The sequence below is a fragment of the Lepeophtheirus salmonis genome, chromosome 9 (assembly GCF_016086655.4).
Source record: "Lepeophtheirus salmonis chromosome 9, UVic_Lsal_1.4, whole genome shotgun sequence".
NCBI lineage: Eukaryota > Metazoa > Arthropoda > Copepoda > Siphonostomatoida > Caligidae > Lepeophtheirus > Lepeophtheirus salmonis.
Window position 1 is genome coordinate 15197248 of NC_052139.2, and position 25859 is coordinate 15223106.

A 25859-nucleotide genomic window follows, 5' to 3' on the forward strand; every position below is an offset into this window, starting at 1 on the left:
AAAATTATCAACCTTAGATATAATTAGTGTTGTGTCAGTCCATATTTATGACTGAAGACTACAGTCCCGTCGAATTCACTCTCGGTCCAGTCCAGTTACGCCCTAAAAACTTAGAAAGTTCGGTCCTGGATTTCCTCTTGTTTATATCAGTTCTAGTACTGACAGTCCGAAAGACCGACAGTCTTAAGGACCGGTCCAAAAGACTGATAGGAACAGTCCCATGATTGGAGTAGACCGTATAAACTGATTACTGATTCCTACTTAAAAGTTAAATATTTAGATTTTTCCTTACCATAATGTATAATTCTTATAATTAATTTGCACATTCAAAGTACTATATTTTTGGTTTCATACATTATAAGGGACATTGCAGACAAATAAAAACCCTAATATCCCTTTAAAAATGAGATAATCCAGAAAATCTCCTTTAGATATCTCCATGAAAAATATTTTATCAACAAGATGAAGGGCTGGATCTAACCCGAAAAGAACTCTGTCAGAAACTCACCAGATGCAAAATGAAGTGGTTCAACCTCAGAAACAATTAAAAAAACATAGTTTCGATATTCTTTTTAAATGTAAATTCTCCACAAAGTCTTAAACGGAAATTTAATCTGTCCCGACTATTGAATTTCCTAGATATCCCTGGTATACTTGTATTGTGTGATACTCGATGTAACTTAGAAAATAATTTTGTTTTATTAGATTGTTATTAATCTTTTTCATCATCTAATAGTGACTTAGTGAAACCGAAAAGAGGTCTCACTATCTTTATCAAAAAAAATAATAATAATATCCTCAAGTGTAGAATTTCGATACAAAGACGGAAACCTTATAAAGGCATAATGCAAATTTTCGGACACTTACATTGGCATTATAGGAATATATAGTCGGAATAATGATGATCTTGAATTTTTAAGTTCCAAATTCATGTCCATAATATCAAAAAGTCCTACTATAAAAGCAATAGAACTTGATGTAAAGCTTAAAGTAAGTAGGAATTCAACTGCGCTTACGTAAAATTTCCATCCTAGAGCAACTAAAGTTCTTAAGTCAATTATTGCATCATATGTTTTTTCAACGCTGTTAGCCAAGCTGGAAATTATATGCATACTTTCTCCTTGTTAGACAAAATTTCTAGGCCTGTATCCTTCCGTCTTCTATTCAAAAGTTTCTTAAAATAATCTTTGAAGTCATACAGGGTGATGGAAATACAACAATCTGACAATAATGGCATTTTTGTCCAAATTGGCACTTCTTAAAAGTTTTAGTTTTAAGTCTTTAAAAATGTAGTGCCTACTATCCAATATGGTTTCGTTAAGACAAATAATGGATAGTACGGCTTTTACCATACAGCCCCTATTAGAATTTGATAATAATGTATTGGTAATGCCATTTGCTTTTGCTAAAGCTTTTGATACTCTATCTCACAAATATATAGCCATTATAGAAATGTCTTTGGATACTATACTATTCTTAGGGTTGCACCAAGGATACTTGTCTTCTGTAATACTTTTTATTTGATGCATCAACCTAAATCAAAGTTTCAAATCCTAAACTTCTCTTCTCACCTTATTTTTCAAGTCTAGAGGGATTCTGCAAAGGCTCAAAAGGTGTTATGATCTATCCTTAGAATGGGAAATGTCGTAAGGGAATGTATATATCAATTATATACCCAACTTTTGTAAACAAAATAGCATTACAGTAACTGTTATTCTTTATTTTTCAAGAAAATTGATGTCCAACTAGCAATTGTCCCCTTCAAATTGATTTGAGTCTCATTGTTAAAAAAAAGTACTCAATCCCCTTCACTGAACCTTTTTTATTGAGTAGTTGAAACAAAGGAAAATCAAAAGAAACATACATGAAGTTATCGGAGCTTTTAGTAGTAAACTTCTAACTTGAGCAGAAAAATGGTTTACTTATCATAAATTATCCGGTACCCTGGAAGTTGGAAGTAAATTTTATAAAGGCAAATGTGGAGAATCCCTTTTTGCTGCATAATGGAGACTAATAATCATTTCTTGTGGGAATGTCCTCTTTTAAATATAATATATAGCGACGTACTGTCGATTTTACATAACTCTTTGGGATGCAAGATCCAAAGTGACAACTTTTTAACCATTTTTTTTCGCGGGACAAACAGTAAAAAAGTTAACAAAGGCACATCATATTTTGTACGTGGGAGTAAACATTATAAAGCTGTACGCAAATATTCTAAAATATTTATAATACCTACATGGTACTTTTTCATATGATTTTTATTAAGTCTTGAGAAAAAAAAGCCATCTGGATCTATGCATTTGTGGTATATTAAAAAGGGACATCTTGCAGTGGAAGAGGGGTTAAGTAGTCAGGGAAATCTAATCAAGCTAACAAGCGTGTTTTGTCTCTTTGATTTATAATTTTGACGAAGTATCAAAAGTATTTTTAAATCACAATATTTTATTCTTTTACTTTTGTTTATGATTCACTTCAAATAATGCAAACTTATAAGAAGGGTCGACATTTTTTACTCAACTTACTTTCAGTATGAGGCAAATAAAAAGTCAAAGACATCTAAAAAAACTCAGCTCCTGTATTTAATTTATGGGAATGTTTGATTTATAGAGTATACTTAATGAATACCTAACAAACATTAAATGAATAATAAATGTAAACAAATGAATATTTATATGTTAAAGTAAAAGTAAATATCTTTCTCCACACTAAGAAAATTATGATTAATAATTAAAACCTTCCTTGCCAACTTCTTTTCATCAAATCTAAATCTCCAATTCACATACAATTATAGCAACAACACATCCAGATAAAGTTAGATACATTTGGCAAAGTGAGGTCAAAAAGGTGAAATTTTGGATTTAGAGGATTGTCCCAAGAAATTGGTCGAACTTTTCAAATATGTTAATTTTGAAAGAAATAAAATTATGAAAACTTTAATCAAAGTAGAAGGTCAGCTACACCAATTTGAACTAATCAAAACTTTATAAAAAATGTTATAAATTATCTTAATTTAATGCTCTGGTTCCTAGAGTGGTCTAAGTTAGCAAAATAAAAATTCAGGGGTCTACATATTTAGGCATGTCACGCAATTACAAAAAACGCTAACTTTGCGTTCATAATTTTAATAAAAAATTAATATTCCGTATATTTATCCATAACTCTTTATAACGTTTAACAAAATGCCTATTTTATCTTTGATGTGCTTCGGGCCACCTTTCTTGGTAAAATTGATATGATGAAGCAGAAAATGGGAAGGCTTGAATTTTTCAAGTTTCTCAAATGTTCAGAATGATGCCGTTTTACGTTCAACATTAAAATAAATATTTCATGTAGATTTTAAAAACAGGTTTGGTGATGTTTTGATAGTGGACTTACCCCCATCAATGATAAGCCCATAGAATGAAATTGAGAACACAGATGTCATGCAATAAGAAGAACTGATTGGAATACCCTGTAACGAAGAACTTAAGATCCAGTTCAGGAAAGAGCTATCGGCAGTTTTGCCTTTACAAAATAAATCCCTGTCACTTACTAAGGGCGCCCGCAGGCATTTTTTTGGGGGAAGGGGTGTCTATGTGTGGTGTTGAATATTTTATTCTAGAAAATTTAAAAAGCTTTTTTAAAAAAATTCTTTTGAAGAGACTAAATTTGAGCGAATAACCTTTTTTATATATTGATAAGACGAATTGAAACGAGGAGACGATAATTTTATGGTACGTTAACGATACATCCCCTCCACATCACTCCTTTCAGTTAGCCCAACTTATCCTACTTCATGGGCTTTAACAAGTATATTATTGATAGTTTTTTCATCTCCATACTCCATGGATATCGCTTTTGCCAATCTAGTTATAAAAAAAATAAATCAACCTGATTAATTTGAAGCCAAATGTTCACAAATTGTTATCAGAGCCATTTGGGTTTTGTGTTCTTTCAATAAACTTTATTTTTTATTACAATGGTCTAATTTAAAAACACCATCAAAGTAAGAATAACTGTGTAAGCTGTTCAAAATTTTTCAATTTAATAATTTTAAGAAAATTCAATAGGTGGTACCGAAAAACAATTAATTGAGAAGTGCTCTATGGGCTAAAAAGTTTGGGGGCCTTTTACCTTAATTTTGTTTAAGCTTAGCCTTTTTTGAGGAAGTCCATTGAAATAAAAAAAACAAACATTGTCGATTTATATATAAATTAATTAATTTCCTTTTCTTATATGAGTATTATCACCGTTCGACTCCCCGTTAGAAAGAGTTATTTTTTGGGTCATTTAATTTTAATAGGAAAAAATCCATAAAACTCCTAAAACTGTACGATTTAATGTATTTTATGAGCCGATATCAAATTTATATCTATTTTTTTTCTTCGAGTTTGAGGAACTTTAATATAGGGTATTTAAAAAAAAGATACAAATACAACTTGATAGCCCATAGTAGGGTGTTCTTTGCTCTGCTTCGACCTTTTTAGATCTTGCTGGTCATTAACATAGGCCTGAGGATTGATTTATTGAGACTAATTCCGGAATTTCATAAAAATAGGTTCATATCTAGTTTTGGCAGAATCTTATTCCCGATCATTGTTATTATGCAAAAAAAACAAAAAAAACTTTGTTGTGTATTTTCTCTTTATAATATTTTTTTCAATAATAAAAAAATTATGTGCATCGTTGATCTACTATAGAAATGCGAAATACTAACCCATAATTTTTATTACTATAGTGTTTTATCTTAAGTGATGAAACTTTAAACGCCTTTTAGCAGATAACTTCCTTTCAGTGAATATAAAAAGGAAATATGAAGCAATCAATGTGTTACAAATCAGATTTACCGTTTCTATGATCAAGCAAAAATACCAACAATCACTTAAAAAACATTACAAGAAAAATGTATTCTCCCATGACATCGACTACAAAAAAAAATCTATTAAAATTCCTATTGTTGGAAGATCAACTAACAAAAGCGTTTTGTGTTTCCATTAATAACTAATGAAACCATGCCAATCCTCCACAGCAATGTCGAGGAAAATATGTGGAACAGTCTGACAAATAAATAAATATTGTTTTTAGAAGATATGAAGAAAATAACTTTTACTTTTGAACCAAAAGACAAAATTTGTGAAGCTCTTTTATTTAAACATAATATGAGATTATAAAATGAGCAAATGTGCCGCCAGTTTTATTCTTCAACTTCAACAGATTTCAATTTACCTGAAACTTATTCTGGCTTTCTTGTAGATATCATGTTGGAAATAAATTGCTTACATATTCTTGGGATGCTTTAAATATTGAATTATCAAAAAGTCGTTGAGTCCCTTTATTTGGAAGATTTAAAAATAATTGAAATATTAAAGCACGAAATAATGGCTTATTATTTAATACCTACAATAAGAAAAAAGTATGTGATCATTTCACTCTGTAAGCAAGCTTTGAAGTTTGACTATTCAAGAGGGAACTATAAAGAATTTAGTCAGCTCACACTCATTTATCTTGGCGAATCACCTCAAAAAAATCATAACCTAGACCTTTTCACAATGGTGGGGGCATGGCAAAAATACGATACTCAAATTAATTAAAATGATACTATGTACTATCAGTTCAAATAAATTCATATCTCCAAAGACCAGTTTTTCCCCTGTACAATTACAAAAAAACAAAACTATATGTACATTTCTTTGTATATTACTTGGTCGATAACTGCCAAATCTGTAACTTCTACTTCTGTAATATATTAAAGGTGATACTGTCCTAAAATATAAAAACCTATCTGTTGTAAATGATACCACACAGAAGGGAGTTAGGCTTTGCAATGACTATGTACTCATATCCAAAAACGAGAAAAGCTTTCAAAACATATTATTTGTTATCGATAATTGTCATGGTCGTTTACCAAACAAGTGAAAAAATCAATCGTATAATAAATGATTGTATGTAACTCTATGTGATTAAAACCTATATTGAAAGAACATAGAAATTATTTAGATCTGTGGTGTCAATAGCTGTATTGTTTATGTAATACATCAATAAAAAATCCAATATATTTAATGCAAATGTGCCAACACAAGATATTATTCAATCCTCGCCAAATTTTGAAAAGTTGTTCTAAAGGTTAATTCTCAAGACCAAAACAAGGCCCAATCACATCCCGTAATTTTTTGAAAAAAGATGGAACAGAGAGAATACCCCTAGCCCATAGTATGGACTTCACTTAAGTGTTTAAAGGGATTTTCATTTAGCTTTTGAAAATGAGGAGTTATGATCAGAAAACTAGAATTACACCCATTTGAGCCCACCATACCTAGTACTATTTTACAATACCATTTCCGCTATAAACATTGGATACTTTTACAACAAAAAACAAAAATGTCATAAAGGTACTTACAGAGAGGTTTCCGTTAGAAAGTAAGAGCTTAGAGGACATTTTGCCAACAAAAAATGCTAATATCATGGCCTCTTTTAAAGTAAAAAATAAATGATGAAAATTACGTGACCAAATTTGAGGCTTCCTAATAATTCCTCACCAATTATTTTATTTATTTGAATAAAAAAAGTCTACAAACTGACATACTTTTTTACAAAAATAATGATAAAAAATGAGTAATTCATACATGAGATTAATGATCATAATAAGGAAATCATAATTTTTTTGGTCTTTTTTTTTTTGCATTTTATATATAAGAGAAACTCAGACATAGACATCTCATCATTATTGAAAGAAAACTTGTTCATCTTCTGAATTTTGGCGACTGAGAAGTGAATAGGGAGTTGAACCATCAGAGAAATAGGAGCAATGTCTCAGTTTAAACTCTTTTAAAAGTCTTTCATCTGCACTTTTTGATCTCCGATGTTTTTTGAAAGATAGATGAGAGTGTAATTGCTTGAGGGAATTCGAACGACTAACAGGAGCATCATGACACCGAGGTAACTTTTTCCCTCGAAGTCTCATCACAGCTGATAAAAGGGCAGGATCTTTCTTGCGATCAAATATTGAGGCTCTTCGGATTTTGTATGAACCTCTCCTCAGTTCGTTCTCACGAATTAATTTCTTTGCTCGAGCATTCAAAATTCTCTGTGCATCCGGATAGTCTTCCAATACTTTCTCCAAATCAATTTTTTTAAGAACGAATAAAGTTGAGAACCCAATGGATATGACATCCGCAGTACGTCGATTCATTGTATCCATAATACCCAAAAGTGCAATCTCCCCAAAAACGGATCCTCTTTTCAAGACAACAAGGACTTTGTCCTTGTTCATTACATGTACTTGTCCTGATTGAATAATGAACATCTCTGTACCTTTATCTCCTTTGCGACAGACATATTCTCCGTTCAGGTACGTCACGGGTCTTAAAAGAACCACAAGATCTTTCAAAAGCCCCAAGTCACAATTTCGGAAAAGCTTAACTTTACTTAATGTCTTGTAATGAACACGCATAGCAACGTCTGTTCGTATTTTTAGAGGCAGAAATTCTAAAATTAGATTTTCATCAAAAGTTTTGTGAGTATTCCACGTGTAGTTCATCCACGTTTTTACTTTTCCTTGCATCCTACGAGATACTTTATTATCATTCATAAAGGCAGAGATGTCGTCAAGTTTACGCTGATAGGATACAACGTTTCTTCTAGCAGTTCCAACTATATCACGTATGTCACCAATTAGGATAGCAAATATGAAAACACCCATGAGCCATGAAGCTGTCATAAACAAAATCTCTGGAACAGTCTTGGGTTTCTTATTTTTACCTAGTAGAAAATAATATTATTTACGTTAATATATCATAACTATAAAAACACGGAGTGTTTACATTGCCCAAAGAACAAGGATTTTTTTTTAAAACCCGAAAGTTAGATGACCAAAACAATGGAAAATACAGTTATTTGTAATGTTATGTCGGTCTTGATTTAGAATTGAATACTCGATCTGGTCCAGTTCCGTCCTGAACTACTTATAAAGTACTGCCCTTGATGATGTCACTTAATTTTATTCACCATTTTTTTAATCAGTTCTAGTACTGACATTCCTAAAGACCCACGGTCTTAAGGAACAGTCTCAGTCCCAAGGGAGTGAGATCAGAAAGGACTAGACCGATGCAATACTTGTTATTTATACATCAATCCCTCCAAATACTGTGTGGGATCATCCTATACTTATATAAAAACTGAAGAATTCCATAAGGGTATTTCCATTATATTTCAACAAATGTAATTTGTTGAAATATGTGAAAAAAATATTTAAAAATGCCAGGTGTGCAGTTAAACTTACACTTCAAAAAAAAAAAAAAAACATCAAATTCAAGCTCCTCACCCCCAAAAACATATAATTTGTGACCAAAATCATACTTCAATCATAAGTATGACCATCAAAATCAGTGATTAAAGCTTAGTGGTAACGATTTTAAAAAGAGACATATCTCGCTAACCGGTTGGCTCAGCCTATTGAATAAAAAGGAGAAAAGGAGCGACTTGTCTTTCAGCTGTTGAGTACTACATAAATACTACTACTACTACTTGGTTCTGTTTTATTACATAGATATAACATAAATATCAGCTGACGGTTGACTCTCTCCTTCTCTTTGCCTATTGAGTATCCAGCTATTAAATTAGTCGGTCAAAAATACATTGTGTATTTTGTTGTCAGCTATCAATACCCTAGTCTCACTAGATACGTCGTGGCTATTTCATGTTATAGTCTTTTTGATCAATAAACAAAGTCATAACTTATGGTCCCTTTCCAAAATGACAGGAATACAATTTCTTATATAGCTTGTCGTTTATAGGAATCATATAGGAACACAAATGTGTTCACAAATATGTGAACACAAATAGATACGTTTTTTTGTTATAATATTACTGAGTAATATTATACTACACTATTTTAATATTATTAAATAATATATATGTATATAATCCATTTTAAAAATTCTGAAGAAATAAATTGAAAATGTTAGTCTGGTAGTACATAAGAGATAATTAGAAGTTGGTATGATCCCCTTATTTGGATAACTACCAGACGATTTCTGGCCTTTTTTTCTATTTTGTTTAATTATTAAATTGTATCTTAATTTTTTTTTTCAAATAATTTAAATTTTGGATTTTTTTAAAAATACCTTCTTTATTTATTAATGTTGCGCCCCAAAACTACACACTATCATTCCAACTTGCAGAGAATATATATATTTTAGTTTACTTATGCCCCATTGGATTGCCCAATCTTTTTGTTGGGTGGATGTCTGTACACGATATAAGCAATGCTATTGGTAGGTTTATTTAATAGTTTAGCATGTAAAGATTAGTGGCTCTCAAACTGTGGTATGCAGATGATTAAGTAGAGGGGGAATACAACACCCCAGACTAAAATTTTGTTTTAAAATTATACATACATTTTCAAAAATTATCTTTTGTAAAAAAAAGATTATCCAAAATTATGCCAAGGATTGTTTTGATATTTTCTCAAGTGGTGCACAATGTAAAAAGTTTGAGAATCACTGCTATGGGTAATAATTTCTATTATTAAGAGTATAATTTGTAACCTATAGATGTCGCAGTTTTAGTTGCAAAATAAAAGCACCGAATGTAGGCATTTCCCTCTCCGTTGTAAATGAAGGCATTGTCCTTTGATCCAATTCCCTGATAATCCGAAAATAAATAGTAGGCGCATGCATTTAAGTGTATTAGGTAGAGCATGTAGTTGAGTGTTTTGAATATTCGTAAGAAATATGGCTTAGCAAGCACTGAGTCTAACCGCTCAATAAATTCCCAGTATGCATATGCCTTGAAAAGTCTTGGAAGTCTAAGAATAACAAAATTGGTTCCGAACCAAAAATAAAAGAGATCCGTGGGAAGTAAAGCAAGTAAGTCATATTTGAAGCTACCCTTTCGAACATAATGAGCCGTGATTCGTTTTTTATTCTTCACCCAAAATCCGTTTTCCATATATAAGACTCGTCTCTTGTAGAACACTAAATCTAAAAAATGAATGAAATCCCCTAGATAGTCGAAGAAGATCCACCACCAAACTGCAGCCCCCACTTGTACAGGAAAGACAGCTCGTAATGGGATTACCCATGCGTTATACAAAAATATTAATGCTTGTAAAGAAAGCCAGTATATATTCATGTAACCTCGAGGATCAACAAAGTTGCTCAATTTAGTTTTTATATATTTGATGATTCCTTCTGTTCCTTCATTCCCCAATAGATGAATGGTTGATTTTGAAGCATAGCGTGAGGAATTAAAGTCTTCGTAGACAAGGTTTTTAGAATTGAATCGATCACAACTAGAGTTTGAATTTCCTAATGAAGATAGTGAAGATAGGCTTTCACATTGATTTGGAGCTCTTTTTAAACTCTCCTTGATGTACTGAGCTCTTTTTTGCAAGGAGTCCACTATACTTTGCATTTTATCCCCCATAATGAGTTCCTTTTCAGGAATAAGGATTGATTCTATCTCAGATGTTATTGAAAGCGATGATCCTGCAATTCTTCGTCGGATTGATGTCGGCGATGAAAAGGTCGATAGGGAGTTTGTTAGTGAAGGACTATTTAATATTTTTGACCTACTAGAGGCATCGTCTTTGAAAAAGTTATTAAACATGGGCGGAAAATTTGGAGGTTGAATATCACAGTCTTCTTCTTCTTCACTTGGACTGATGCCGGATGGAATAGGATGTATTTCAACTTTTGTAAATTGAGGGTTGGAGTCAAATACTATTTTGCTAATTGAACTCAGATCACTTTCCGATGATTGACCTAAATGAATAATGAAAAGTAGAGATTGGAGATGTTAAACCATTTATATAATTTAACAATAAATATTATATTCATAGAACCTGCACTTTTTCCCCTCCTAACTTTTTTTTACTAAGGGTTATTTTTTCCATACTTTTATTAGTAGAATAGTTATTAAATGAAAGAGATAATCGAGTTAAGAAAATAATTAATAAATGCAATTCTTTAAGTTCCTTAAGAAATTCATTACAAGATTGTTTTTATTCTTTAAAATGAAAAAAGGAATATAATTGAACAATCGTGTAATGTATGTCTTATGGAATAAACAAGATTTTTTTTTTTGGTAAATCTATTTGTTTTATGTAACTAGAATAATAATAGATAAATAAAATTATTTGAATTTCTTAAGACATTCAATGCACGAATTTAATTCTCTCTTTCATGTCATAACTATTTTCCATGTTATTATAAAAAATATCCATTAGATGGTTAAAAAAAAAGAAGGAAAGAAAATAAAAATAGTGAACATTTCACTTACGTCACAAATGAACAGTCAACTGAACAGTCTCTAAAATGAGTACATTTCCTCTAATTTGGTAGCGCTAGTTGTTAATTGTGACATTCTGTAATTTACTATATATAAGAACTGTTTAACTGTTCTGTAGATACACGGTGCTGGTATCGTGGCAAAACTCAATATGATTTCAAAAGATAGTTATGTCTGATAACATAATGAAACTTGAAAAATCTCAGTTCACAGTAAAAATTTACTTTTCAAGAAAATGATGCAACGGAGTAATTTGAGTTTTAAGTCGATTTTTTCAAAAGAAATTAGATTTTTGAATTTTTTTTCCAAAAAAGTAATATTGCAAATTAAATTTTGAAATTTGTTTTACAAATTTTTTTATTTTTGAAATACATATTGAGTGAATAGCTATGCCTTTTTGAAAATTTTTTCAAGAAAATTTAATTTTTAGATTTAAAAAGATAATTCAAAAACCAAACTTCCCCCCCGCCCAAAAAACCAAACATGCGTTCACCCCTGATTAAACAGGTCCCTATACACAGGTTCTTTTAATTAATATTTTATAATAAATTTTTACATGGAAAGTCAAAATCATTCCTTAAGATCCGATTAATCATAATGTTTTGATGGGCACTTTCTTTCCAGCTCTCTTCTTCTTCATGTATCCCATCATTACCAAGGAAGATACTTGTACCATTTTGAAGCTCAATACAGTCTCTATTTGAATGAATTCCTCCTCCTGGATCTTCCTCTTGGCATTGATACCAATTGAAAAGTTTTTTTATCATATTAAATTCCTTGCTGATCAGGAACGGGCTAATAATGTTTAATGCCTAGCCCACTTTAACCAATGAAGTCTGTAAATAAAAAAGAAGTATTAATTATATGTTAATATGTTTATGGATTTCTGTGTTTGGTTGTTATGTTAGTCAATATAATTACATTAGTGAATGATTTGTTTATTAATCGTAGTGTATGTAACATTTACATACATACCGGGGCAACCTTTATTATTTACTAATCCCTATTATGCATATTTTGAGAGGTTAAAAGTCATTTTTTTACATTTCCCCAATGAGCAATGTAATTAGCTGTCAATTGCTAAGAAAAAAATTGTCCTAGCTATCACCATCAGTATCAAGTAGCAGACTGGGGCCTCGAGAAAGACTCGATGGCCTTCTGGGATAATTCCAAAGATTATTTTGCCATATTAGTAAAATCCTTATTCTTCTTGTATTGGATATTTGTATTACTTATTGCTAATCAAATATATGTATATGAAAAAATTGATTCAAGAAACGGATTGGTATGCATTTTCCAAGTAAATCTATTCACTATTCAAAATGTACTTTTATTAGAATGCTTTTTAAAAATGCACTTTTTCTTATAACGTAATATCAAATATAACACTTTTTCTAAACATTTATTTGATCTAACTATAACAAAAATGGGAAACAATTATTTTTTCTTATATTATATTGGTTGTTGAAAAAGTATTTTCGTATTTTTCGCTTTATTTCAATGCTTTTTAAGAAGTGTTATAATCATCCCATTTAAGCCAAGTATGCCCCATTCTGTTTGATAACTTGTTGCCAACGAAAAGCCAACGTCATAATCCCATTCTTGTAGAAGCCCTTGTACCTAATGGCAAAAAATTCGGACTACCAATTTTCACAGGCCTCTATTGTGGACAAATTTGTACCCCCCACCGCGTTAGCAATATACAGGAACAAGTGGAAGTCACTTGGTTTCAGGACCGTAGTGTAGGGTGAATGCATAATAAATTTACAGTTTTTTTTTTTGTATCCAGGCTTCTGCAAATGATTCAAAACTGTTTTATAATTGATATACAACTCCTGGGCGATATTTCGACTGCTAACATGGACGATCTATTTCGATATTTTTCATGATTTTATCAACATTTTCGGCGACAAGCCTGTCAGTGCTTGGCATACCATTTACTTCTTCTATACAACACAAAATTGTTCAAACTACTGTTGTGTAACACGAACCGAAAGTGTATTGTGCCCGTATAAATCACAAATTTCCTTGGTTGTCTTCAACGCGTTTTTCCATTTCAAGTAGTAAAAATGTAAAAAAATGCTGAATTTCTTTCTGTGACACCACCATACTGGGCGCATAATAATTCATGGCTGACAAGTGCAATACTGCTTGGTTGTAGTGTGTACTCACACCTTTACAATGATTTATCGTATGATCTGATGTGATCAGTAATGAACAAGATATATACTTATTTTTAAAAAAAGAAACTTTTTGGTCTCATTAATGAGTTATGAAGGATTATGTGTATATACATACTTATGTTGATGTATTATGATACTTAGAATAATTATGTATACAAAATATATTAATGAAATTTTGCTTTATAAAGATTTACAAAGGCTTTCTAAGTAATAAATATACATATACTACATATTATGTAGATATATACACGGAATTGATTTTCTTAGAGAATCTACTTCTATAAAGCTATACTTAGAATAACCCAATTGATAATCATTACATGTTAATTTAAAACCAATCTATATTCAATTTTTAGTTAGAGCACATTACATCAAAGATGGAAGCTGAATGACAATGTTCTTGTAGTATGCACACACGGTCATTATGTAATTTTTTCTAGATTGCTCAATATCATATTTTGATCCCAACCCAAATTCAAACTGTGGACCAAATTTAGGACACCATTTTAAAACATAATATGCTATGCACTTACTTACATATAATCTACATTTTTATCTTTTTAGCCATAAAATAAACCATGTATACCATGTATAAAAGATCTTTTTTGAACTGCATCAGTTATCCTTTAATAAGGCTAGCTTTTCGTCAACATATCAGTTATATATCATGAAATCATTAAAACTCATTTACGCATTTATCAGTATGAAGAGAGTAGGTTCCGGCAACAATGGAATTCGTTCGATACGAAATAATTAAGGTCTATTCATCTTAGATGATGTTGGCATAGCTTCTTGTTTTAACACGTATTTTGTATCAGTATATCAACCCGAATTGAATCCAATACATGTGGGTTCTATTGATATGATTCCTAGGTCCCCGTCCCTCTCTGAATGTTTCTTTTCTCCTGAAGAAGTTCGTAGCGTTATCCGTTGCTCTTTCTCAATTGGACCTGACAGAATTAACTTCTTCTTTTTGAAAAGAGTTGTTAATAGTGTTGCCTCTATCTATGCCCTTTAATGTTTCTTTTCAAAGGACATATGTACCAAATGACTGGAAAATAGTCAATGTAGTTCCCATTTTTAAGAAGGGAGATCCTCATTATCCTTCTAATTACAGGCCCGTATCCCTTACAATCCATGTCGGTAAAATAATGGAGCGGATCGTTAACTGGAAGCTACATTCATTCCTTGGGAGTAATAAACTTATTTCTAGTAGGCAACACGGATCGGTCCTAAGTTATTGTGCGTCTCCAATCTAATTTCTTTCTTGGATGTTATCGTCAGTCGTCGTTACTGTAACCTTGACTGTGTTGTTATGCACTTTGATTTCCCTCATGGGGAACTTCCCTTTAAATTGTCTCTCATCGGTATAAAAGGTCGGTTGTTACAGTGGCTTAGTTCCTAGCTGACGAATAGGATACAGAGTGTAGTGATTTATTCCACTGTTTCTGAGCCTAGTGACATTACTTCATCTGTTCCAGAAAGTAGTGTACTTGGACCCACGCTCTTTGACATTTACATTAACGACTTAGTAGATAATTTTTCAGAAGATACATTCTCATACGCGGATGATACCAAAATCATATGTTCTGATTTAATCTCTGTCAACAATATCTATACCAAATTTATTAAATGGAGTGTAACTTGGAGAATGCCTAGAAATGTAAATAAATGTGTCCTGTACTGGGTAGAATGCAAACCTCCGCCCATGGTCTTTATTCCTGAATTGAACTTTTTTTTATATAAAACATTTTTGTTAAAACTACAAAATCATAACAATTTGAGCTCTGTACCTTAATGTGTTCAAAAATTATGGTCAATTATGTATTTTTAACGTTTTGTGGAAGATTTGTTTAAATGTGAAAAGAGGGTCAACTTTTTTGCAAGGATTTATTTCCTAAAAAAAGAAAACTTTAAGTCCAAGTTGTGCCCTTGATGACGTCATTCAACTTTATTTCATCTTTTTTAAATAATTTCTAGTATGACTATCCGAAAGACCGACCGTTTTTCATGACTGGTCCTAAGCCTAGACTGGACCAAATTAATATGGACTCAGAGAACACTAATCTAGAGTAATTGTATTTTTATAGTATCATATTACTTTCTTTGGACTCACTCGAACCCTCTTTATCTTTTCTTTTTGGGCTATTTATTATGTAAATATATACTCTATTAGTGTTATTCTAATTATGGTACTAACAAATTTGTATTTTTTTATGTGAAAAATTATCATATTTATTGCTTATTATTTTTTATTTATTTACAAATAGACTCATTTCTTATATAGGCACTAAGTATATTACTACACAGCTACTACAAACGAGTATAAGCAGCTACTCTCAAAAACGATGACTAAACTCAACAACATAATATATATACAAAAAGTATTCAATATACCTAAAAGTTATCTTACCTTCACAACAAAGGGATAATAATTATGAAAGTGTAGCCATTTCAACGGAAATGAATGTACACTTTACCAGAGTTGGGTACTTGGACTCGACTTGATCACACAATCAAAGACTTGGAAGTTAGATTTGAGACTCGAATGTCATTTCAACTTTTGCAATGAAATGTTAAGTACTCTTTAAAGTACTTGAATCGCACTCGATGAAAGTGTTCAAGGGGTTGGACTGGTGAACAAGGAGTTTATGGACTTTTCCCCTACTAACTCTGCACTGCACAGATATTATTTACATGTATAGCTGAAATAAAACTCACTAAATGCTATCTAGAGGAATATATTTTCATTAAAATAATAAAGAAAAAAGATGCTGGAACAGCTACCAGCAGATAATTAAGTGTCACATATTAAAAATGAATGTTTTTCTCCTATTTTATTTATTGATAATACGTAATAATGATTAATGAAGCATAGTTTCTCAAAATTTGGCATTATTTCAGTGTGAGATCTTATTACGGGATGTCATCATTCAACCATGCTTTCAAGTTTTTAAATAAGATCGGATAAATGAAGAATAACGAATCCACAAAAATATTAAACGCCATTTGTATTTTGTTTAATGATCTTTATAAGAGACATGGCTAGCTTCCCTTAGGAAAAATTGTGGTTCCAAATAAGCCATTTGAACAAATGCGTGAGAAATACAATTTGCGATATGAAAGCGTAAAGGTGGGTAACCACATCTATTATGAGTGTACATGCCTAAGTGCATATATTATAAATACAGTATAGGGCAACAAAACTTGGACTGTTAATTAATGTTTATTTTCTCATTAATATGAGAAGGTTTGGTGATTATTTTTCATATTCTGTTTCCACCGTTCTTTTTACCTATACAAGCTATACTAATCATTTAGTCATTTCATCATCATGAGCGAGCAACAAGAAAATGTCAATGCATCTCAAATATCCAAGATGCTGGAGTTGATGTGATGAAGATTACGGACATTGTTACGTGAGCCTGGTTATTAAGTTGGGCAAGTTGAAAAAAAAAAAGAAAGAAGATCTCTCCAGAATGTCAGGAAGTGGAGGGCATAATTTAAAGAGGGATACGAAGTTCTTGTTAATTTTGGAGAAGAATATAAAGAATGATCTTACTAAGTCGACGAATCCCCTCGCCAACGACTTCTCTGTGGCTCCTATGACAATCAGGAGAGCTATAAAGCACAACCTGGGATTGGTTTCTTTCACAAGGACCCCATGCCACCTTCTGACAGAGGGCTTGTAATCCAGAAGGCTAGAGAGGTGCAATAAAATACTCACATGGATTAAGGCAAAATGAAGATGGAATTTAGATGCTTCCGTTTTTTTTTCAAGTCTGGATAAAAAATCGGTCAGGAGGCCTACGATAAAGTGCTTACGTACACCATCTTGCCATGCCCGAAGAACAACTACCCGGAGGGTACCTATATGTGGACCCAGGATGGTGCCCCTTCTCACACGTCCGCCAAGTGCCAAAAATTCTTCTCAGATAACATGGTTCGATTCTTGTCCAAAGAGGATTCCCCCCTTCCTCACCAGATTTGAAACCACTGGAATTTTCTATGTGGGGCACTTTGGAGAGGGAAACCAAGAGGACCCCACACCCAAATCTGGACCCACTGAAGTCCTCCATAGTAGTTGCATAGGACAACATATCAGAGGAGTTTGTCATCAGATTCAGCATGGTCTTCAGGTGACGTGTAAAGTCTGTGATTGATAATGAAGTTGGCCATATTGAGTGACAAAAGTTTTGCAAAATCCTTGTCTACATGTTTTATTATAATTTTTTTTTTTGCCTATTATTGCAAATATAAAATTATTTGTGTATTTCTAAATCCATCTCTCGAGCCCAAGTTTGGCTGCCCTGCCACCTATATATATTGATACCTATAGATACATTTATACGTGTACACGCACAGTAGATGTGGTAACCCTCCTTAAGACTTGAGAGCCTGTACATTGTACATAAGTACCTTGGAACTTGACGCTCATTTGTATCGGAAGGAGTATCAGTCAAGTTCTTACTAAACTTTTCCCCCAGGAAATAACTTAAAACAGATTAATCCGTTCTCAATCATCAATTTTTTACACTAAAATTATAATTTAGTTGTAAAAAAAGCACATAAAACCCCAAAAATTAAAAACAATGTAGTAAAAGCTTAGAGCACATCCCTATAATAATTTAACACCAACTAGCAACATGTGAACAAAGCAAGAGCAGTATTTTGTTTATAATGCTAATGTTAAATGGGCTGATTTTGGGCTCAAATGGTTGATGGTCAGAATTTTCAGTCTTCTAAAAACTAATACGTACTTAATTCTGCGGAAACTGAATAAAAAAAACCCCACAAAACCAACCACCGCAGTGGTTAATATATTGAAATTTAATTTAAACTAATGCAACTTTTTCTCCTTCTCAAAGAATTATATTAAGCCTAACCCCCACTTGTATATCTCTGTTATCCGTAGTCTTAAAGATTTTAGATGTCAATTCTACTCTCCTGTCCAAGATAATAATGTACTATACATTTAATTTGGTCGTTTGTATTTGCGTGCTTTTGTTTCCCACATTTTCAACAGTAAAAAAAAATATATAAACATTTATGTATATATATTGGCAATACTTTCCTTAATTATTTTTACTTTTTGCATTTTTATTAATGAATGTATATTCATAGGTTTGATGCTAATTGTGCCACATGCTTACCACATTACATATGTATATTGCCAAAAAAAAAAAAAAGCAATTTAAACACATTACAGGATATTTTTACATAAATTTCCCATCAAAATGTCATCTTATCCCTTTGTTACATTTAGTTTACAGATCTCTTTATTTTAATATCAAGTATGTGTATATACTATTAGGGCAGGGTCTGGGGCAAAGATACATGAGTGGGGAACTTTTGGCATAACCTTTTTTAAAAGTTTTGTATTTTATAAATATTTTCATTTTTTAGATAATACAATTTACGGCTCTTTCCTTTTAATAAATAGGTGAAGCCTTCTTATTGCCTTTTTTTAATCCCTTTGTTTTAGAAAGAATATTTATTTTTATTTTTAAAAGGACAAATCCTTTTTCTATTTTTGAGATTGTTTAAAAAAAATTATTCTCAGTTTATTTAAATTTTACAAAATCATATCCGACTAAGAGGAGCGCTTGAAGCACGTGCCTCCCTAGAACTGGCACTGTGTACTCCCATATGTATATCCCTTTACCACCTGGATGTACTTTTAAGTCTCTTTTTAAATAAACCGGTGTAGCATTAATTTTTTTTTCCATTCATTAGTCATTTTTAAAGTATGCAGAACACAAGGCCTACTCCAGTATCAGGGAAATAAAGAAAATGAACACAAGGCCTACACCGTATCAGGGAAGGGCCTAAAAGCAGGAATTACTCTGCTTTAGATCCACAATTTGATTCTGAGTCCAACATACACTCGTAGTTACGCTTTATACTTATACGTAGGGATGAGAAAATTGTCAAAATCTTCATAAGTCTACATTTGTATCCACCAAAATATTTTTCGAAGTTGTTGATTATTTCTCTTTTTTTTAAATCAAACGCATTAACGAGCAAGGAGACCTATAGGTTTTTTATTAATCTCTGTCGGAGATATGTCGTCTATAAAAGTTGCCAATATACTCTTTCCTTTCTGATTTACACTCACGAAAATTATACAATTTTCACATATCTACTGGTAACCTGTAAGATATTAGTGCTTTTATTGATTATTTCTCCCTATTTTGAATATTTAAAGGTATTAGCAAGCACTATAGTTTTTACAGTGATCTCTGAAAGAAAATTTGTCGTCTATCAAAGTTGCCAATATACAGTGATGAAAATCTGTTATATTTTTTAGCTGTCCCGTTTTTTGGGATTGGTAATCTGAAGAATGAATTTCCTTAGCAGTTGTCATTATTATTTAATTCCTGAGTAGTGAACATCCTTTCCTATATAGATTCGATTATATTCTAAACCTGATTGAACTGAGGATTTGCAATAATTATTATTTTTGAACTCAAAGTAGAATTTGTGATCGACGTCAGAGTAATTCTAGCAAATGTCTTTATTAATATCCTTTTCTCCTTCCTCCCTTGTACTAGCAGATTGTAGCTGATCTAATGAAACGTCATGAGTATTATTAATTTCTCTCCTCCAAAACATTCTTCAGTTTGTTAGGGTTACCATTTTCGATTTTAACTTAGATTGATAGATTTTCATCATTCTCAATATGCGTATTTTTTTTATTTTTTTTTTCCTAAAGCTTTTCTATTGATTTACACCCATGAGGATTTCGACACTTTTTGTATTACCAATGTTCTCTATTAAAAAACTACTATGTAGGTTGCCAACAACAAAAAAAGCTCGTACGTAAAAAAGTGTTTAGGATTTACAGCCCTATGTATACACATAAATAAATTTTCGAATAAGAACAATCCCCCCTCCCCACCCATTTTATTAATATGATTTCAACCTGTAATAAAAACTAATGGATTTCTTGTGGACTGTGAAATAATATTGTCAACAAAGAAATGCATCAACTCTGTTAAATTGCTCGTGAAAAAAATTAAAAAAAAGTTATTGATACACTATACAAAATTTTTAAATTCATTCATTTTATGGATAAACATTACTCAGAGACAAACAAAACGGAGCGTAAAGTCTTCATATAATGTGTATTATGTAGAAAACTATTACGTTAGTATATTAATGAGATTGAAAGTTAAATAACATCATATTGTATTTTAAATATAAGTACAGTTATTTTATTTTACTTTACATATTTAATTCACAAAATAAAAAAATTAGTCTATCTAATCATTAAAATAAATTTAAAAAATATATTTTGTCAAAGAAAAAAAACTTTTTCCATATTGATAAAAGTATTTTTTTATTTTTGAAGGAAATATACACAAATCCCACTCTGTATGAACCAATGAATCCCTTAATATCCAATAGGGACTTGTTTCAAGAGGTTTCATTCTAGTGACAAGATTCTAAAGTTTTTTTTGAAAGTACAGTTAGTAACATTTATGCGTTGGAGCAGTGAGGAACGTGCATTTACCGTTGAAGTCAAATATTGTTCAAAAAATGGTTTGACGTAATATTTTACAGAAATAAACTTGTTACAATTTAGCTCTTGAGTTTTTATTATAAAAATCAATTAATTGCATCAATTTGTAATATACCAAAAACGATTGGTCCAATTCATTTAAAAAATTTGAAATTCTTTAAACGCAAATTACTATAAAAATAAAGATACTAGATAGCTAAACTTGGTGCCATGCAAATTGCTTGCACTGGTGCAGTTTATCCTAAATATGTTATTGAAACCGGATTTATTTAGGAAAATCCAGCATTTTTAAGACCTTTGTGGAATCGCCAATAACTATTAATTAACAATAATAATGGACTTTTAAAAATATCAACGCAATTTATAAAAAAAAAAACTCTGCTCGAAAGAGTATGTTTGAATAAGTTTTAAAATAATAGCTCTATAATATTTATAGTCAGTCGAATGGTTCTGTGGTAATACTAGATAAAAAGAATGGATTTTATCCACATATCCACGCTATTAATAAAAATATGTTGTGAAAAAAGTAATAAATATTTGAAACTTTTAGATAAATGTGTTGCTTTGCCCTCAATGTTCTTTATGATACTTGTCAGGAGTTTTATAGTGTTTATAAGGTGTGCGAGGTAAATTTTTTGGAAATGATCTTAAATGAATACTGATTACTTTAAGTTAAAAATTTAAAAATACTAGGTTCCGTTATTCAATACAAAACTTTCAAATATTAACAATTGTCAGCATGGAGGCGAAAAAGCAAAAGATGTATAATTTGTACCAACCCCAAGAGAGTGTCAAGGATATGATGAAGATCGTAGGGTGCTCCCATAGTCTTTTTACAAGATAAAAAAACATGCTGGTAACAGTACAGAGCCTTGTGGGTCCCCTGGAAGCCTTAAACGCTGGAAAAATGGGGTCTTGGAAGACATGTACAGTGCAATCATCAGAAGTCCGCCCAAGTGGACGAGGCAGCATGCCAAGGCTCTCAATATAAGTGTTTAGACTATGAGAAGGTATGTGAAGGATTTGGGAAAGGCTTTTTATGTAACACGGCTACATTGGCAACTGCTTTCACTAGTAACTCAGGCCAGCCAGGTCAAGAAAAGCAAGAAATTGTTTACTTAGTTCAATCATAATGCACCCTCCTCCCCAAACGGTTATCTACTCGACTATCATTTCCGTGTTCTACAGCTTAAATAACAATAACAAATGTGAGTTTCAGCCTACGGCGCACCAATACCTTCATTTTGTTGTATAATGTTATAAGTATATGTTAGGATTGCATGTTCAAATGAATATTGTTTGTTTTATTAGTGAGCGCTCTAAATACTAAAGTACTCATCAGTCATCTCAATATATTTTTTTTCAATCTCTTATTCTTTCATTCTTGAGGAGGGAACACGTCATTTGAATTGACATATATTTTTTATTATTTTGAGTAGTTATGTGGGAGCGTGCTCATGAAAAATTGAGAGTAACTCACCGATAATTTCATGGGGAGTAATCTTCTATATAATTAAAGAAAAATTAGTCGCATGGCACTTAATTACTCCGGCCAATGCCGGCTACTACCACTAGTATTATATTTATAAATTATATCACGATTGGAACTCAGTATGAGTGGGCTTAGATTAAGTGGTTCTTATGGCTCCTAAATTACCCTTGTACATAATAACAATAATATTTCTCCTTCAAAAATACATTTTTCCCTTTAAGTATGTTTTTATCGAATATCTAAAAAAAAAAAAAATTGACAAAACTAATGGTTTTTTAACCAACTGTTAGTGAACTGGGATATGATACACACAGAGATTAATTAAAATGATTCTTATTCTACTGAATATCCTTTCAATTTGCTCTTCAAACATTAAATATAAAAATATGGCATTATTTATACAATATCGTAATAATGGCTTCTCTAGAATTTATTCGTATTTTCAAGTTAGGTTTAGTTAGTTTAATTAATTAAAAGTCTTTCCGTTCTTTTGATTTTTGAATGTGATAAATAAATTGTACGATGTATTATAATACATAAAATACACGGGGATCCCCATAATTGGTATACAAAAATGAATATTTAATATAATTCAAAAATAAAAGTTTTATGTTTTTACTACAAGAAAAATAAATTATATCTTGTTAAAACCCACAGCTCGTGTTATTAAAATTATTTTAAAATATGCATGTATTTTTTTGGAGATGTTATATATTCAAACAAGGGTTTGTAGTATTTTAATTGATATTTATGAGTGCAAAATGAATGGAATAGATAAAAAAAAAAAAAGATAAAAAAAATTAAATGATGTAATTAATATAATCGTTCAAATAAAATTAAAAAAATGTAATAAAATATAATCATCTAATTAAATACGCTTTATTTTTGTGGTTTCTTTTTTACCCGGACAACTATTTGTGTTATACAGGGGATACTCACTAATTTAGCTTAAAAAAATAACTACCATTATATTATACAAGTAAATTTTGTAGTTAAGGCTACCTCTGACAACGAAGTTGAACGAATGTTATATTTTTACCTCTGTGTGTTTGTTTGTTAGTCCTCAGGATTATAGGTAACGATACAAATCGATTTTAATCAAACTTGGTATGAATATTATATTTGATCACAGTAAGAGGTCATTAAATTATGAGATATCAAGATCACAAAATCCACGTCAAAATGTATAATCGTTTATTATTTTAAGCGGGGGGCTTAAGAACTACTGAGTTCACATTTAAGCTTTGTCTCTGTGTGTTTTGTAGTTAGTCACCGGGATTACAGCAAAAGTTACAAATCGATTTTGATCGAAAATTATATTGATGACAGTAAGAGGCCATTAAATTTTGAGATGTTAAGGTTGAGGCCAAAATAACACAAAACTTAAAAAATGCATAATGGACCATAACTTTGAAGTACAATCAGATATATGAATGAATTTGGTTTTAGAGGAAGGCTTTTGAAATCTACCAAATGTTTATTCCAGTTTTTTTTGTTATGGTTTGAGCAAAAATAGTCTATTTTAATTGTTCTATGTCTTCCCTACAACTAGTTTCTAATCGAAATGTCATTTTCGTTTAATTTCAATATTTTTTCAATTAAGATTCTATTTTGTACAAATTGTGTATGTTGAATATTTTTATTTTTTTGTTTATGTAGGCAATAAAATAAATTCAATATTTTGCAGGGAAATAATAAAATGCAGGTGGGGTCATGTATTTTTGAACTTTTTCTAAAATTGAAGGTTGAATTGTCATAGTATATTTGTATTTTACAATTCATTTGTTTCTTGCAGCTAAACGGTTACAAGTTAAAGAATTATTATTAGGGGTTTATCGATGCATCGGTATCAGAAGTGGCAAGATTCGGTCTTTCTTGAAGTATCGGAATCTGCCCAATGATGCTGATTCCACAAATATCTGTCCTGACTTAATTATATACATTATTAAGACAAAAAAATATATAATTATATTATTTGAAATAGTCAACTGATAAAAGGAAGTGAGGATCATAGTTTAGACGAAACTAAGTTTAAGAATAAGGGCTCTTACCTACTTGTAGGGGCCCCGGATAAAACTAAGTTTCTTTAACTTTTATAATAACGTATAAGGAGTGAAATTTTATCTAACAAAAATTCAGGTCCATCCTTTCAAAATAAAAGTCTATTCAGTAGTGCAGCAATGTATATGTACGAAACAGGAATAAATTGACTTCTGAATACAGAAAGGGACTAAATTTTTATATAATTTTAATTTCCAATTATTATGATTGATATACTTATGTATTTTCTTGTGAAAAACTAATTCATAAAAAGTAAAACATAAAAAAGAAGTAAATCCTTTTTTTATTTATTTATGTAATTCCTCTATATATAATATTAATAAAGAATTGGAATAATTCATAAAGATGATATGGACATCGAAATCGGAATCGCGTAAATTTTGGTATCGAAACACCCCTAACTAGAATGTATGGTTTTGCAATATTAGGAAATTACCCCAAGGGCAAATTTGCCTGATGTGGAACACATATAATTGTATGCAAATATAAATTTTGGCAAAAAGGCTTCGAACGAAAAGAAAGGATCTGTTTTTTTTTTTTTAAAGGTGAATATACCTTTGTTTCACATTTTTTCTTATGTTCTAAAGCCCACTATAGATAAAATATCCTGATTTTCTGAAAAATTATTTCTCCATGGTGTAACATTTAGAATCTGAATCAATAATTGAGAATTCTTTTTTGCAATTTGGTATCACATGGGAATCTCTTCGAAAAACCAAACGTTGGGGAATTTTAAATAAAACTATGTAATATATATATTCAAAGTCCCTGTTTTTAAAAGCATTACTTTGATTGCTCCAAAAAGCTTCCTAGACATACTTAGATACATTAAAATTCCTATATATCCTTTTAATAATTCCACAGGGGCTTTTACTTTTTAAAAGCTTACATTCGTTTGTTAAAATCTAAATATTTTAGGAAAAATAAATACTTTGACAATTTTTTTTAAATGCAGAATTTTTTTTTCGACTAAGTAGCCTTTGGAATAATAAATAATAATTGAGACAAAAGTATACTCACCTTAGTTCCTTTCATTATTTGGATTCTTTCAAAAGAATCCAAAAAATAAAATTGAAACTTGTCTCTCTTGTGAATGAAAATAAGGATGAGAGGATTTCTGTCAAAAATTATGGTCAAATATGAATTTTAATCATCTCCCTTCATTTTCAATCAAATGCTATTCAAACTTGCTATTAGAAAATTATTATTGTAAATAAAGCCTTTTAATGATTAAAAGTAAATTAAGTTAATACATTTTCATAAAACTAGATTGTCTTTACGATACAACTTTGTTGATTTCAGGCAACAAGAGCTTAATAGGTTTAGT

At 31.0% G+C, this 25859-nt stretch overlaps 1 protein-coding gene across 2 annotated transcripts in view; it reads right to left on the minus strand.

The window, feature by feature from the left end:
* Positions 1-6479: 6479 nt before the first annotated feature.
* The window catches only part of LOC121124540 (cyclic nucleotide-gated channel beta-3), a 56357-nt gene continuing 36977 nt past the window's right edge, over positions 6480-25859 (minus strand). The window contains exons 1-4 of one of the 2 annotated variants that reach the window (XM_040719704.2): positions 15868-16180; positions 11828-12107; positions 9528-10745; positions 6480-7740 (exon numbers count right to left, since the gene is read on the minus strand). In XM_040719704.2, coding sequence (XP_040575638.1) covers positions 6704-7740; positions 9528-10745; positions 11828-12038 — 2466 coding nt within the window. In that variant the 5' untranslated portion in view covers positions 12039-12107; positions 15868-16180 and the 3' untranslated portion in view covers positions 6480-6703. Of the gene's footprint in view, positions 7741-9527; positions 10746-11827; positions 12108-15867; positions 16181-25859 lie in introns of those variants that run through there. The other variant, XM_040719703.2, reaches the window with a different exon arrangement.